The following is a 12,289-nucleotide window of genomic DNA, read 5'->3' on the forward strand; positions in this document are numbered from 1 at the left end:
AGGCGACAATCCACGCGGGAGCAATCCAGTGGAACTCGGAAGGGGCTCGTGGTTAAGTCCAGTTCGAAAAGCTAACAGCAAACGGCTAAGGGCGATAATAATAATACTAACGACTATGATTTCCCCACGTGTGTGTGCTCTCATGCTTTGTCATGACCCAAGGGACCGCAGAGCCACGTGAGCTGCGGGGAAACAATGTACTAGGTACTTGTTGTGTTCGTAGAATCAGCAAGATTTACAGAGTACTCAATACTAGTATGATTATCCTCGATATGAAGTTAGTAAGGAGAAAAAAGACTTGAACATGGTGAAGACAGAAAGGACATACCAAAGCTGCAAAATGGCCGATGGATCCTCACTCAGCTCCTGCGCCCATAGCACAGCCAACACGAAATCATTGGTGAAATCAGCCACTAACTATCTGGTTCATTGACTGAGACAAGTCCATTGTTGTACCAATCATCAATGACGCTATATTGTTAGTTCCGTTTTGAAGGTTCAAACTGCCCCGTCAACGGGGAAACCAGAGTTGAAAACATATAACTTCTGCATCACGCCAATATCCTAGTCCACGTTGGGTTCAAGTTACACGTCGTCAGAGGAACATTACCTTATGCATAGGTAGTTCTTCTGCTAGGCTGAATTATACCATATGTGCCCTGTTTCCCTCATGCTCGTAATCTCATGTCCGCAGCTAATTCAATCTATTCGAAACTATGAAATCAACCATCGGGAAGCTGATCCGAACTTGCATTGGGAGAAAACGGTGACGAGATTCAACAGGTAGGTATATAAGTGTCCGTAAATAATACATCATGGAGAGCAAAGCATTCCGAGTCGAAACAGGCATCACAATCGCAAACTGGAAAAACAACAGGATCGCGGAAAACTTGCGCATCGAATCGAAATATAACAGCATAAAAAAGCAAAACATTAGTCGATATATTGCGAAGATACAACTTTTATAGCACTATCTCTCAAGGTGGGAAGCCCTTTATTTCCCATCATATATTTGATCAGGTGTCAGTGTAAATTCTCCTTTCGGCAGGTGCTCCGGTTCAACGTGGTCTGGTTGTATATAACGAGCGGTCAGAGCGAAGCGTAGCTTCTTGTCTGGAGTCACCGCATGCTATCGAAGCGTCAGTATCATTTCCTTAATAATGCGCGACTTTTGGGATCCATCTACCTCGTAGTATTTCTGAAGGTTCTTGCCGTGCATGACTACTAAGTCTCCATGGTTCAGCTCCATCTTGATTTCTATGGGAGCCTCTCCGCATTTGCCCTTCTGCAAGGCCTTGCGCCGTAGACTGTCGTATGTCGTCTGGTCAATCTCACCGTTTGCCATTTGACCCTTCAGGCTCTGTCGTTCGGCTTCCATTCTACAACCCACCAATACGGGGTCATCTTTCAAGAGTGTCTTGGTTTTCGACAAGCCGTTGTAGTACTTGTACTTCATCCGAATTGACATGACCGACTTGGCACCCAGGGAAAGCGTGGCAATCGTTGGTCCGAGAGACGACTCCCCATCGTCATGATACTTATGTGGCATCAGCAACCCGCTCCGCACGGACACGGCATTCAACATACCCCAATCTTCATGTCTTCAAAGTAGCCAAGCATGAGTAGCTCATTTGGCGGAAGGAAGGCATCTCCAGTGCCTGCTACAGCTCGCTCAGTTGCCCACGTCAATCGGCCCAAGGCCCGCAAGATTTCATGCGGAGCATCAGTGAAGGGCCTGGAGTCTACTGAAACAATATATTTATATGGCATCCCCTTTGAGAATGTTCAGCGTTGCAAGACGACAAAGCACACCATGGGCAACTCACATAATTCACAGCAAAGTGTGCGGTGAGGGTTCCAGCGACTGAAGATTTGTTGGTCAGAAGAACAAGGATGGTCTTAGAGACAAAGGTCGCTCGCTTACCAACACTCTGCTGCAATGGATAACGACGCAGCCCAAAGTCAGCAACCTGTAGCTGTCGAAATAGATCGTTGGGCCCGTCGGGACGACTGTTGATTATTCTGTTGGCGACAAAGTGAGTAATGCTGCCTACACCTGGAATTCGGTACGTCAGTTTTCTGTACGGAAATAGTGTCTTATCATCAATGTCTGGTACGGCAAATCTGGGGTCAAAATGACAAGCGCGTTTATTCGGCCCAAGGCCAAAGTCATCAATAACAGATCGTAGGGAAACCGGCTGCACTGTCAGCATTTTCTCGAATGTGCAGCCTGTCTCGCCTTTTCCCGACATCGGAGTGAGCTCATCTGTGCATTTCCAGCCGTGCCAATACTTTCTGGATATGCACTTTTGGCAACGTGGACAGACAATGCCCTTCCACGCGATTCGAGAATAGCTGACACCTTCTCCGTCTTCTTCTAGCGTTGGTAGCAGATTGGGTACCAGATCGTGGTGTGGCACAACTTCAGTAGCAGGAGAAGCTCGAGCTTCAATGAAGTTGGGATGGAACGTAAGGTCCACAGGGGGTTCGAAGCCGTGGATTTTCCAGAAGCTGTCGCAGGTGGGTTGCAGGCACATCCAGCCTTCATTGTATATACGTGGAACAGCTGTCTGGCAAGCGGCACAGTGGTTGAACTCGGCCTGAATCTCAGGGCGCTGATGATATGGAACAGGAGCGGAAGAGCCTTTGGCCGCCCACCAGCTCTTTGTAGAAAGGCTCAGCTTCTCAAAGCGAACTTTGGCTCCCACTTTGCCTCCGATCCTTTCGTACCAGACGTCCGTAACGCGAAAGTAATCCATTACGTTGTATCGGTGTGGTAGCTTCCTTCCGAGAAGTCTGTTGCGGTCTCCTAACCCTCAAATCAGAAGGGATATTCTGGCGGCAACAGAGAGGATTCACCTATAATAAGGCCCACTGGAACCTTCAGGTTCATACTATTAATAAGGCTACTGACAGCACTGTCCTCGCTGCCTTGATCTCTAACGAGGATGAGGTTGCCCTCTGCATCCTTAGTGCACCCTCCTCCGCTAGTATTGTTAGATACGACAAGTAGGAATGCTCTAAAATTAGGATTGCACTTACACCCTCGTAACTACCACCTCTTCATCGATGTATGAGCGAATACCACAGTCGGCGTCCAGCAGGAAACCCCAGCACAGATGGTCACAGTGGTAAGAACCACCTTGAACTGCACGAAACCAGGGAAGAGCATCACAGAGCTCTGGGCGGCACTTGAGACAGGGTCAGCCAATGCTTCAATGGGCTCGGTGATTACAAACCTCAGCCCATGCGGGAGGCTGGCCATCGACTGGTTCCGTAGCACCATTTTCAGTCACTATTTGAGCGGCAACACTAATAGGTGAGACTGGTAGAGGTCAGATATGTGTGAAAGGCTCGAAGACGCTGAGAACAGCACAGCAGGCGGTCAGATGAATTGGACTCATTACCTGTGGAGCGAGCTTTCCGTATACGACCCGTCCTCACGGACTTGGGCTTTGGTGCCGAAGCTCTTGTCAGCCTGCTTGGGCTCATACTTATTGCCTTGTAATATACGATGTTTTCCACTCTGAGACGGAATGAATCTGGCGTCTATAAGAGGAATTGCATGTAGAATTGCGTCGCTCACTCGCAGCTTCTAATGATTCTAGTAGCGACTGTGGGTGGATTGATGTCGTAAAGGTATATTTCAGGCTGCAAACACGAACCGTTTCTGGGATCTTCGAATCTCGATCAACAGGAATCGAGTATCCCGGAGATAGACACAATGAGGATTGGGATTTGAAGCAAGTATATAGGAGATAGTAGCCGGTCAGGCCTAGCTCGCAATTGAAAAGTCCCGGGGACGGAGACGAGATGCTGGTAGGTATCAATAAAGCGAAACGAATCACGTCCGTAAGTCTGTCAAGAGTATATAGTTGATGCTCTCCTCGTTGAATTTGATAGAAGCTGCTAAGCTGCGGCCTGAGGGATGAGAAGAAGAGAGAGGAAGACAGAGCTATTCTCTTCCTTGGGATCCTGATCACCGGCAGTCACGAGATTGGCGCCTTACCCTGAAGGGAAAGAGGCAGAAGGATGGTAGTTGATGTTTGCAGAGTCTTTAAATCACAGGAAAATTAGCAACTGTGAGAGGATTTCCTCAAAGATGTGACAGAAGTGTAAAAGATGCAGCTATAGCTCAGATCTAATTAAGTTTTCTGGATATAGCTATGATAAGGTGGTGCTAAGGATCTGATCAAGATATATAGAACCAAAACCGAACGGGCCGAATTAAGGGACTCTTTCAATGAGCTTAGGGAGAATATGGGAAGAAAGGAAGTTTTAGTGCAATTAAGAAGCAGCAATCTCTACAGGGGTCACATTTCTCTGAAAGATTTTCAATTTCAGTTCCATGGACCTATCATGATCGCAGTTCTCATCATAGATCGAAATGGATTGCTTACCATAGACATGTTGCGTACTAACGCACAGCCCTGAGCTCAAGAACCACTGGTCAAAGTAGGCCGCAGACAGGGAGGACAATTAAATGGCTATCTCTATAACAAGACTCCGGCATGCCTCGACGATAACCTCTATACCGCTGATTAAAAGCCAGGGTTGATGAGGGATTCTGGGCAGTTTGAGGAACATATTTTTTCGAGAGCATGACTCGTGCAATATCAAAAGATGATACTGTGCTCCTTTTTTGAAAGAATAGTAAATGCCATGACCGCCTCATGCTCTTGTACTACAAGTTCAGAACTGTAGTTGTCAAGCACCTCTCCCGGCCGTGGATCTGTAGATCCGTGAGCTAAACTGTACCAGTGCGGGTTAGTACTAGTTCGTCCTAGTTAAATGTAGTTACTGTGGACCCTTCAACAAGCCACTGCAATTTCAACAGGCCAAGTTGGAGACTCCAACTCTGTCCAGATTTTGGAGATTTCCCTCGGCTGTTCTTCGTCCGCAGACAGCGCAGACAGCGCAGACAGGCTCCTGTGGGATTGGGATCCCTGTATGCCGGCAGAAAACTAGTCATATCTGCATGATATATATTTCAGACAATAAATATAAACCATTAACCTTGGTAATTGAATAGGAAGGGATTTCATCAACCTCGTGTTCATGTCTATATCTTCGGCAAGGTAACACGGGGCGAGGCCAGTTGAACCGAAGACACCGAGCTAGTAAAATAGCATAGAAGCTTTCCCCGCAGTGCCACGAAAAAGAAGCCGGTGTCAACTACTTAAGAATCAAGACCTCCCCAACTGCCCGGTTACGTCCAAAGCTGATGACTCGCTGGGTAGACTAATCAGTAATCAGGATAACTAATTATTATTACCGAGGACCTCCTGCTTCAGCCCTCAGATCTCTTTTCTTTTTCCTCAACGTCTCTCCCTTCTCCAACCTCTTCCGTCACGTAGGTTACTGACGCAACAACCATGGTCTTTCTCCCACCAGCTACGGCGGGCGAGCTGGCCCCAATTCCCGACAACATTCCCATCAGCGAATTTATGCTGAATGAGAAATATGGCCGTCACCCGGCTGGCCAGTCGAGAGATCCGTACACCTGCGGACTCACGGGGAAATCCTACTCCGTTCCCCAGGTTACTGAACGAGTCGATCTTCTGGCGCGGGCGCTTGCCAAAGAGTTGAACTGGGCACCAAACAGCGGTACCGAATGGGACAAGACTCTGGCAATTTTCAGCTTGAACACTGTAAGTGCTTGATTCTAGATCGCTCAGGAATCGCCAATGTTAATCATGGATTGCTGACAATTCTAGGTTGACACGCTGCCCTTATCCTGGGCTGTCCATCAGCTTGGCGGTGTCGTGTCACCGGCCAATGCGGCATATTCAGCGGCTGAATTGAAGCATCAGCTGCTTGACTCCAAGGCAAAGGCGTTGTTTACATGCGCTCCCCTGCTTCCTACATCTCTGGAAGCCGCCGCAATGATCGGCCTCCCGAAGGATCGGATTTATTTGCTGGAAGTACCGCCCCAGGCCGGAGGTGGAAAGGAAGCTGGATTGGGCTTCAAGACCATGTCTCAATTGATAGAGATTGGGAGATTGCTTCCCAAAGTGGAAAATTTGAATTGGGGCGCGGGTGAGGGCGCTCGTAGAACCGCTTTCCTGTGTTACTCCAGTGGAACGTCGGGTCTGCCTGTAAGTAATCAAGATCGCACTGTACAACCCCACTACGCTGACGTTTTATTTCGTTCTTAGAAAGGAGTCATGATCTCTCACCGCAACGTCATCGCGAATACCTTGCAAATTACAGCGTCCGAGAAAACATGGCGGGACTCCCTGACTCCAACTGGCGGACCGCGATACACCGATATCGCACTGGGTCTGCTGCCCTACAGTCACATCTATGCGCTGGTGGTTATTTGCCATTCAGGGCCTTTCAGAGGCGATCAAGTCATTGTCCTGCCGAAATTCGAGCTCAACTCGTATCTCTCTGCAATTCAACAGTTCAAGATCACGTCTCTCTTCTTGGTAAGTGAGGTTAACTCGTAGAGCGAAGATAAGCATAGGGCAAATGCTGACCGAGTATCCCTTCTCCAAGGTCCCTCCAATCATTATTACCATGCTGCGAAACCAGGACGTTTGCTCCAGGTTCGACTTGAGCTCGGTCACATCGTTATTCACAGGTGCAGCACCATTAGGAATGGAGACGGCGGCAGATTTCAAGAAGATCTATCCGAAAGTCATAGTTCGTCAGGGCTACGGTAAGCATTGACTCGAATCAAAGCACAAGATATCCGGTCGGACTCTAACCCCGACAACGTAGGTCTCACGGAGACGTCGACTGTCGTTTGCTCAACCCATCCCACAGACGTCTTCCTCGGCTCATCCGGCACCTTGCTGCCTGGTGTTGAGGTACGCATCATGACCCCTGAGGGCAAGGAGATAACCAGCTACGACACACCTGGTGAACTCGTCGTTCGCAGCCCAAGTGTGGTTTTGGGTTACTTGAACAATGAGAAAGCTACCAAGGAAACATTCGAGGACGGATGGATGCGCACCGGTGATGAAGCTGTCGTTCGGGTAAGCCCGAAGGGTACGGAACATATCTTCATCGTCGATCGAATCAAGGAGTTGATCAAGGTCAAGGTCTGTTAACCCCGGAGTTGTATATCTTCACTAGCACTCAGTTTCGATTGACTAATACATCGTAGGGCCTACAAGTCGCTCCAGCGGAGCTAGAGGCTCATCTGCTCACCCACCCAGCAGTCGCAGACTGCGCCGTGATCGCTATTCCGGACGAGGCCGCCGGTGAAGTGCCCAAGGCCATTGTGGTCAAGTCTGCCTCCGCTGGCAATGACGATGAAGCTATTATCCAATCTATCAAGAAGCATGTGGAGTCCCACAAAGCTAGACACAAATGGCTCAAGGGAGGAGTCCGCTTCATCGATGTTATTCCCAAGAGCCCGAGCGGCAAGATTTTGCGCCGAATGCTCCGTGACCAGGAGAAGGAGTTGCGGAGAAAGGCTGGGGCCAAGTTATAAACCATTCAACTAGATCCTGACGTCCTGTAGACAATTCCAGAAATATAGCGTGCATTTTTTCATACTATGGAATATATAACATAGAGCAGAATAATACGATTCTTCAGTCCTCTGTAGTTCAGTCTGCGCTACAAAACGGGCGAAAAGCTTGTTTGCATTGTTTGACAGGGGCGCGGGGAGAAAATGAATTTCTAAGCGGGGTGTTGACTTAGTTAACTATCGGACAGATACTGATTGATCAGCAAGGAAAAAACATTCGAAGCTCTTCTGTATATGTGCAGTGTATCCTGAGAATAAGAGGGGTGAAAAGACTTCCGGATCTGCGCCTTTCCAGAGCACGTTCTCTTCATCTTTCCGCCCTCTCCAGAGGCCATTTTCTTTTTACTCTTTTCAAGCCCTCATCAACCTTCAAAATGTCCTCTTCACAAGACCCCCATCGTGAGGCAGACCAAGATGCCTACATTGAGGCCGATGAGGCGGAAGAGATCTTCACTCGCGATGAAGACCACCCTATGGAGTCGGATCCCGAGGACGACGACCAAGCTATGACATACGAGGACCAAGAAATTACACTGCAAAACGACTCTTCGGCTCACTTCGACGTCCACTCAGACTCCGTATTCTGCGTCGCGCAACACCCCGTTCACAACAATATCGTTATCACAGGGTCTGGCGACGATACTGCGTACATTTTTGATTCGACGCCGCGTGACGAGCGGCCTGTCCTTCCCCAGAGCTACGAGTCGAATCCGCAACCAAAGGGTGAACGGACGTCGCTGACGCCCATTGCCAAACTGGATGGACACACGGATACCGTCAATGCAGTCGCGTTCACCGAACCGAAGGGAGAATACGTCGTGACGGCAGGCTTGGACGGTCGGCTGCGGGCATGGCGCGATAACTCGCCCCAGTTGACCGGACTCTCGTGGGAATTCGTCGCGGAGTCTCAGGAGGTCGAGGAGATCAACTGGGTTGCCGTTTGCCCCTGTCCGAATAACGACGAGGAGAAGCAGAATGTCATCGCTCTCGGCGCAAACGACGGTAGCGCCTGGGTCTTCCGTATCAACCACAACGATTCCGCTGAGCCCATTTCCATGATCCAGACCTTCTTCCAGCACACTGCGTCCTGCACGGCTGGTGCGTGGACTCCCGATGGTAATCTGCTCGCTACCGTCTCCGAAGACGGCAGCTTCTATGTATATGATGTCTGGGGCGCTGCCGCGGCCGCCGGTATCTCCTATTCCGCCGGCACCAGCGCCGTCGTCGGCCTGACCGCCGAGGATCAGCGTTTTGCCGTTGATGGTGGGTTGTATTCCATTGCGATCTCGCCGGGCGGTGGTATTGCCGCTGTTGGAGGAGCCGAGGGCCACATCAAGGTGGTCGGTCTTCCTCGCCTTGTGTCCGCCGGTGGCGCCGCCAAGTCCAAGGCCAAAGGTCCCGCCAATCAAGCCGCAAGCGGTGCTTCCGCTGCTGGTACGATCATTGCCTCGCTGCAGGCTCAAAGCGATGGCATCGAGACACTCTCTTTCTCCTCTCCGCCATTGACCCTTCTCGCCGCTGGCTCGGTCGACGGCTCAATCGCGCTGTTCGATGCCGCGCACCGGTTCGCCGTACGTCGGCATATCAAGGAGGCCCACGAGGGCGCTGCGGTCGTCAAGGTGGAGTTCCTGCAGACGAACCTGGCCGCTCTCGCGAGTCGCCCTGCTGCTGCGGCTACCCAGGGACGCCCGTGGCTTCTCACCTCCGCCGGTATGGACGGCGTCGTCAGACGTTGGGATGCTCGGGGCGGAACTGCAGCTGCAGCGGAGGGGTTGTTGAAAGAGTGGAAGGGTCATTTGGGCCTCGTGGAGAACGGAGAGGGGGAGCAGTCGGGAGGCATTATGGGCTTTGTTCAAGGGTTTGATGGGAAGCGGGTCGTCACCGCTGGTGACGACGGTGTTGCATTGGTTTTTGAGGAATAATTGGCCTGCAGTAATTGAGTACTTCGGATCATTCTTTATATGTATAGACAGGAGAGGCAGCAGCTCATGAAGTGAAAAGTTAATGCATTTGACGACTCTAATGCTTCATCCAAGACAATTCACATTCCTTGTTTGCACATCCAAATATTGTGCTGAAGAAAGACAACCCTACGACCACCGTAGACCAGCAGATAAAAGAAAGACCAGCAGTTTTGGTGTAGCAGAACAAAGAGGATATGTACATTGGTCAAATCAATCATCCCAAGCGCCATCTCTAAGAGCGAGAGCCTCGTCGTCGTCAACCCCACAGCAGCGGCAGCGGCAGCGCAGCCTACCTGACTTGCCAACTGGTACGTAAAGCGTACAGCCAGCCCCACGGCAATGAAGACATTCCTCTCCATCAACCTTGGCAAACGCATCCAACCTTAACCGGGGTATCCGTGCTTCTGCCTTGGCTCCCATGCATCCCACATCGAGCCTATCCACCCCATCTCATCCCCGGAAAGCACGCTCAGTGGTGTCCCTCACCGTGGTGGTGCTCGTCCTTGAGGAAGAAGTGCTCGTATGCGCAGTAACCAGCGAAGGCGACGCTGGCGATACCGAAGCCGGGGAAGATACGCTTGAAGCGGTTGAAGCGGCTGAAGGGGCCGGTGTATCTCCATGCTTCACTAGGGGAGGTTAGTATGCCATCAATTGGTCAGTGGATTATGGTCGGAATCGTACTATCGGGCCCAGGGATCTCTCTTGGCGTAGACCGAGCGAGGGGAGGCCGCGGCCTTGAATTCGTTGATGTCGAAGCCGGTGGGGTTGGCCATGTTGGATGATGAGGATGAGAGGGAACGTATGCGGACTTGACGGGTAGAAAGGGGACGGAGGCCAGGGTGTGTCTCCGAAGTTCCAGAGGTTCGCAAGAACAGGTGAAAGTAAAGTAATTCTGGATTGATCTCCACCGGCGAGGAACGGGAGAAGTTGAAGCAGTACAGGACGAGAGGAACAGGGCTTGGCACTCGGACAGTTGCGCTAGACCTAATTCGGCGACGAGAGCTTGTCCGCCTTTGTGGTCTTGCAGCGGCGAGGGAATCTCCAGCGCGAAACTGGAACCCCATCGATTCCAACTCCTCTGATTATCAGATGCCTGGCTACAACCCCGCGCTGCACACGACAATATGCCACCTCCTGTCGGCAGATACGGGCCTTCTGGCCTGAGCGGGCCTTATACACATTTACAACAAGCGCATCTCCAACAACAGCAGCAGCAACAGCAGCAACAGCAGCAAGCTCAACATCATCCGGCCCACGCCCAGTCGGCCAACACGGCGCTCCCTCCTCCCTCCCTTGGCGGCCACCCTGGTTTTGCGGCCGGCAACCCCAACACTAATATCAATCCTTTTACATTATCAGGGACAGGGATTGCGAACGGCATGTCTGTCGCCGGGTTTACGGGGGCTGGTGATGGAGGGGGTTCTGGGTTGGCGAGCCATGCGGCCCAGATCGGTTTCGCGAGAGGGGCACAGATGCAGCAACAGCAATTACTTCAAACTCATGATGGCCGGTTAGCTCTCGAGACAAAAGCGGGCGGCGTGAAGACTCGGATACGGGATGTATGGAAACACAATCTGGCCCAGGAGATGGCCGTGTTACGGCAGCTGGTCGAGAAGTATCCTTATATCAGCATGGTATGGCTGCATTGGGGTGACGATCCCGGGTTTGATTAAGGATCAAAATTACTGATGCCTCGCATAGGATACGGAGTTCCCTGGCATTGTCGCTCGTCCCATCGGATCATTTACGAATAAAGCCGATTATCACTACCAGACCCTTCGATGCAACGTTGACCTCTTGAAAATGATCCAACTCGGCATCACCTTGTTCTCAGCCGACGGGGAAGTCCCTCCGCCCAATGCTACAGATGCAAATGGACAGCCATTGGGAAACAGCCTGGTACCCGCCCCTTGCACATGGCAGTTCAACTTCCGCTTTTCGTTAGAAAACGACATGTATGCGCAGGAATCAACAGCCATGCTCGCCAAGGCCGGCATTGACTTCAATATGCATGAAAAGAACGGTATCGATCCTTTCGAATTCGGAGCCCTTCTGATCAGTTCGGGACTCGTCCTACTCGACGATGTACATTGGGTTTCGTTCCATTCCGGCTACGACTTTGGCTACCTGATGAAGATCATGTTGTGCAAACCTCTGCCAGAAAACGAGGAGGATTTCCACACACTCCTGAAGATTTTCTTCCCGTCGCTATATGACATCAAATACTTGATGAAACATGCAGGACGCAATCAAGCTGTCAACGATTCGCCGCTGACTCCAGCCGCCGCGCAGATCTTGACGAACCTGGGCCAAAAGTCTGGTCTTCAGGATATTGCAGACGAGCTTGGTGTGAAACGGGTCGGCATTGCGCATCAGGCAGGGTCTGACTCACTCGTCACGGGCGAGATCTACTGGAAGATGCGTCAGCTGATCTTCAATGGCAAAATCGATGAGGCTAAGTACTCGGGGCAGATCTGGGGCCTCAACGGCCAAATGCCAGCACTGACATATCATATGCAACCTCATCAAACTCCGAATCTCAATGGAGCCACTATCTATTCAGCAGCCGGGACACCGAGCACACCCAATACTGGTCGTCAAACTCCTCAACATCACGGTGGTAATTTAGGTGGTGCACTAACTCCTGGTGGTCCAGGTGGAGTCATGGGGGCGTTTCAAACAGGGAAGGCATGAGCGTTGTTTCATCGGGTCCATACTTTGCTTCTCTTGTTGTAAGGTGTTAGATCAGGGTACGGTTCGGAGGGAGTTTATGACATGCTTTTGCATTTGGTTTCTCCTTGGGCCTCGTTTGTCCTGTATAGGCTTCTTCCTGTTGTCTCCT

The 12,289-nt window shown here is 50.9% G+C and overlaps 5 protein-coding genes across 5 annotated transcripts, besides 3 other annotated features; 3 read left to right on the top strand and 2 right to left on the bottom strand.

Annotated features, from left to right (window-relative positions):
* Positions 1–1,129: 1,129 nt before the first annotated feature.
* NFIA_079850 (uncharacterized protein) lies at positions 1,130–2,759 on the bottom strand (the record flags this gene model as incomplete). The annotated part of the gene is made up of 3 exons (XM_001259939.1): positions 1,130–1,537; positions 1,588–1,773; positions 1,827–2,759. The coding sequence occupies 3 exons, from the start codon at positions 2,757–2,759 to the stop codon at positions 1,130–1,132; spliced, it is 1,527 nt and encodes a 508-aa protein (XP_001259940.1).
* Positions 2,760–4,898: 2,139 nt separating this feature from the next.
* Positions 4,899–4,924: a microsatellite.
* Positions 4,925–5,375: 451 nt separating this feature from the next.
* On the top strand, positions 5,376–7,444 carry NFIA_079860 (acyl--CoA ligase; the record flags this gene model as incomplete). The annotated part of the gene is made up of 6 exons (XM_001259940.1): positions 5,376–5,651; positions 5,718–6,098; positions 6,159–6,431; positions 6,502–6,664; positions 6,727–7,049; positions 7,115–7,444. The coding sequence occupies 6 exons, from the start codon at positions 5,376–5,378 to the stop codon at positions 7,442–7,444; spliced, it is 1,746 nt and encodes a 581-aa protein (XP_001259941.1).
* A 413-nt stretch (positions 7,445–7,857) lies between these two features.
* On the top strand, positions 7,858–9,405 carry NFIA_079870 (WD40 repeat domain-containing protein; the record flags this gene model as incomplete). Its single annotated transcript, XM_001259941.1, has 1 exon — positions 7,858–9,405. One exon carries the CDS (start codon positions 7,858–7,860, stop codon positions 9,403–9,405), a length of 1,548 nt encoding a protein of 515 aa, XP_001259942.1.
* Positions 9,406–9,916: 511 nt separating this feature from the next.
* Positions 9,917–10,220, bottom strand: NFIA_079880 (NADH dehydrogenase [ubiquinone] 1 beta subcomplex subunit 3; the record flags this gene model as incomplete). The annotated part of the gene is made up of 2 exons (XM_001259942.1): positions 9,917–10,073; positions 10,129–10,220. The coding sequence occupies 2 exons, from the start codon at positions 10,218–10,220 to the stop codon at positions 9,917–9,919; spliced, it is 249 nt and encodes an 82-aa protein (XP_001259943.1).
* A 351-nt stretch (positions 10,221–10,571) lies between these two features.
* Positions 10,572–12,141, top strand: NFIA_079890 (CCR4-NOT core DEDD family RNase subunit POP2; the record flags this gene model as incomplete). Its single annotated transcript, XM_001259943.1, has 2 exons — positions 10,572–11,081; positions 11,149–12,141. 2 exons carry the CDS (start codon positions 10,572–10,574, stop codon positions 12,139–12,141), a joined length of 1,503 nt encoding a protein of 500 aa, XP_001259944.1.
* Positions 10,647–10,681: a microsatellite.
* Positions 10,656–10,681: a microsatellite.
* Positions 12,142–12,289: the final 148 nt, after the last annotated feature.

This window comes from Aspergillus fischeri, genomic scaffold, assembly GCF_000149645.3.
Source record: "Aspergillus fischeri NRRL 181 1099437636264 genomic scaffold, whole genome shotgun sequence".
NCBI classification, from domain to species: Eukaryota; Fungi; Ascomycota; class Eurotiomycetes; order Eurotiales; family Aspergillaceae; genus Aspergillus; species Aspergillus fischeri.